This window comes from Epinephelus lanceolatus, chromosome 11 (genome assembly GCF_041903045.1).
Source record: "Epinephelus lanceolatus isolate andai-2023 chromosome 11, ASM4190304v1, whole genome shotgun sequence".
Classification (NCBI taxonomy): domain Eukaryota; kingdom Metazoa; phylum Chordata; class Actinopteri; order Perciformes; family Serranidae; genus Epinephelus; species Epinephelus lanceolatus.
In genome coordinates this window covers 31,548,709-31,552,513 of record NC_135744.1, presented here as the reverse complement: position 1 = coordinate 31,552,513, position 3,805 = coordinate 31,548,709, and the positions used below count along the sequence as shown (strand labels likewise).

The 3,805-nt window shown below is 40.2% G+C and overlaps 1 protein-coding gene across 1 annotated transcript in view; it reads right to left on the bottom strand.

The window, feature by feature from the left end:
- Positions 1-2,275: 2,275 nt before the first annotated feature.
- Positions 2,276-3,805, bottom strand: part of LOC117269638 (von Willebrand factor A domain-containing protein 7-like) — a 45,793-nt gene continuing 44,263 nt past the window's right edge. The window contains exon 16 of the mRNA XM_078172504.1: positions 2,276-3,627. Coding sequence (XP_078028630.1) covers positions 3,172-3,627 — 456 coding nt within the window. The 3' untranslated portion in view covers positions 2,276-3,171. The remainder of the gene's footprint in view (positions 3,628-3,805) is intronic.

The following is a 3,805-nucleotide window of genomic DNA, read 5'->3' as shown; positions in this document are numbered from 1 at the left end:
CCTGAAGGATTGAAATGGGACAGAGACAATTTAAAGGAATACCTTTAAAGGGGAGGGGAGCCGGAGGCACAGAGAGGGACAGGAAAAGACTGAACAAACTGGTAAGGAGGACTAGCTGTGACTTGGACTGCCCTCTTGATTCCATAGAGGAGGTGAGCGAGAGGAGGATGTTAGCCAAGCTGACGTTAATCATGGACAATACTTCTCGCGCCCTTCATGAGACTGTGGGACCTAAATCAGCTCCTTCAGAAACAGACTGCAACACCCACAGTGCATACAAGAGCTCTACCACCAGTCCTTTATTGCACCAGCAGTCAGACTTTTTAACATGACAGTACATTATGTGACACTGTTGTAACATGTAACTTGTCTCTGCCTCTATCACCCACCACTTACAACACGGCAGCTAATTTGAACTATTTCCACCTCAGGTTATATATGCAAATTCTATTTATTCATATTCACATTTACACGTCCACGTTCTTTATTTCTATATAGTGTAAAATGCCTGTGTAATTTCCTACTGTGGAATATTTACCACTTACTCTGCAATAATATTTATAGGCTGTATACCAAGTGTATTTCAGTTATCTTGTGCAACTGTACAAAAACATACAAAATCATACAAAATCTGTATAAGTAAAAGTTGTATCTAGTGTATATAGATTTTTTTATTATCTTTATAAAAATTTTATCTAACTTGCATTTTTGTAATATTTTATCCTTTGTTAGCACTCTGTCTCTTTTTTCTTTTCTCTTGCTTCTGACTCTTGAGCTGCTGTAAATGGTCTACACCTGTATAGCACCTTTCTAGTCTTCCAACCACTCAAAGCGCTTTTACACTATGTCACTACGTCGAAGTGACATCTTGGGGTTAAGTATCTTGCCCAAGGATACTTTGACCTGCTTTACTCTGCTGTAACATTTGAATTTCCCTGGTGTGGGATTAATATAGTCTTATCTTATCTTATCTCTAATCTTCACCCCCAAAATGATCATTTGTGTATCATTTCACCCTGTATTAAGTTGAATTCCTGAAGAAAAGGTTTTTCTCACATGCCTCCACGTTGAATGAAGAATCCAAAAAGAAAGCTCTTGACTTTCTCTGTGACTTGTAGTAAATGAGGTCCGGGTTTAACAACAGCAGAACTATATGAAAACATCTGATTGCAAACACTCAGCCACCTCGCCCAGTATAAGTTCCCAAATGCATGCATATTTTGCAAAAGTCGAAATATAGAACATGTGCATTCCATTGAACATCTCCCCTCCCAACTCATTCATTGGCCAGGAGTTCTGCTGTCACTTACCTGTGTCTGTTGTTTTCTGGCCAGTTAAAGAGCTGGGAGGCAGGATTTCAATCGAATGCATGAGCAGAGTTCAAACACAGGCTTGCATTGAAGTGCTATTCATCTATGCATTATATTGTTGATCATACAACCTAGTCTCACTCCAAAGTTGTCAAAATCTGATGCTTAGGCAGTGACTTCCAGCGTCAGACACTGATGAAAAAAGCTGTCCTTTTACGTAGACATGATTCACAGCCGGTCGGAGTTATGGTTGTACGCCACTCTGCAGCGTCAATGGGAAACACAGCGAGACAAAACAAAAGTTACAGTGACAAAAGTCCAAACAGGGTGGGTGGGAGTAGTGGTGGATGGGTCCTACAACCACTGACTGGGAGGGTGGTGTTCACTTTATGAAAGATTGTAAAGCCGAACCCTGTTCTTTTTTCCTAAACCCAACCACGTGTTTTTGTTGCCGAAACCCAACCACACGTGTGTTGGCAGAACGTAACCACCTGCATTTGTTGTTGAAGGGGAAAAAAAAGGTCAGTTTGCGGTGTTGTACCAACATAGTGCATTTATTTTGAAAGACACAGTATGTAAACATTAAATTTCCTGTGAAATATGGTGTATAATATGGTGTATATTAAAAAGAGACACCGCATGTAACAGGCAACATGTAACTGTTGCTATACAACAGGGCTATTCAACTATGTTGTTCACCAGGGCACATTTTCAGAAAGCTAAGGGCCCAGGGGCCTGACATTTCCCTGAGCTATTATTCTCACAATGTTTGTGCACTTGACACAAAGCACCACCACATTTTCACAACTTTAACTCTGCTAAAGTGGGTCTTTGAACAGAAAATCCCGCACACTGCTCTTCAGCCCTCATGGACGTTCATCAAGAGGACCGACACATTAGTGTTGCTAATAAATTGTGAAGCTGAACAAGAGCAGTGTGCAGGATTTTCTGTTCAAAGCCTCAAGTGATATTGTCCAACACACCTGCATCTAAGACAGATGGATGTGCAAATACCTTTCTTCAAACTTTGCTAAATTGCTAAAAAAGTCTAATCATAAACCAACCAAGAATACGTCTTCTTAAGTAGACAAAGTTTGAAAGATTAATTGCGACCAAAGTTGTTGGTTTTTTTTGCATGGGTTTTAAATTTTATTTGTTTGTACACAGAACCCCATTCCACAACTTAACATCAGTAGTACTGAAAACATGAATGAATGATCCTTGATTGAGGTATCATAATTAAATTGACATTAATATATTCACAACCCCATTAACCCTTTAAAGAAGGTTTTACACTACCACCAAGTGCCCTGTAATGCCTAAAGAACATATCACATAGCTTAAAGATTTCAATATTGTTTTACAGTGGTATGATTCACCAAGTAGTAAACACACTGACGAGCCAGATTATTAGGTTCCCTTGACTTAATCAATTTAGCTAGACCAAAAAGTATAAACACCCATGTGTGTAACACAGTACAGATCGACAATGCAATAAAACAACAGCCTCCAACATAACCATCAGTGAAAACTGAATGTTCCTTTACAAAGACCTACTGTGGTAGAGTGATAGTAATGGATGGTATTATCAATTTTACCGTGGTACTGTCCATTGTAAAGGTTGTGTTTCATGGTTCCAGCTCTGATACAAAATGTTATACATGTAATATGTAATATTCCTCATTTCAAGCTTTTTGTTTGCATATTTTTTTCAGTTTTCGAGTGTTGGTTGAGCAAAACATGTACTTTATTTATTATTATAGGATCAATAGAGCATGTAGTTTATTTTCCAAAGCCAAAAGCACATTTTTAAATGTATCTCACCCCCACACTAACATGTAAGCACTCAGTTGACCCCAAGTTAAAATGTTAAACTGAGCCCCAGGATCATGATGCTAAGGCAAACAAGAAAAGACTGAGCAACTCTGGTAGACAAAGACTCAACAGCTGCTACTGTTGGACGCTGTGGACTATTGGTGGTTGTAGCAACGGTCACAGCTTGTGAGCTGGTGGCGGCAGTTTTCCGGACGCTGTATAAACATGTGGCTACATTACCCACCCGATCCACAACCACCAGCTCCACATCAGGCGAACAGCAAGATGCATTGTAGGAAACCAGGGTTATGTTCTCATTGTCAGTGGCCAAGCTGGTGTTCAAGGTCCCGTTGCCTTGTCTGAGGGTAATACGGTCGACACCCGTCCCATTAGCACCATCAGTCACCTGAACAGAGATCTCCCACATTGATAACACACAGTTATCAGAGCAGTTGGACTGCAGGCTGAGCAGCTCACACACCGGCTTAGTGATATCAGTCACCTATGAGGAGCAAAAGAAGGTAAAAGCTGGTTTTATACACTTTACTCATCCCCAGTTTTTCCACTCTGTTACATACATACATACATATACATACATATATACACACAGGCCCGAAATACACACACATGCACAAACAGGACCTATACGTGTATCAGATGGAGAGATGTCAGAGTGAGGG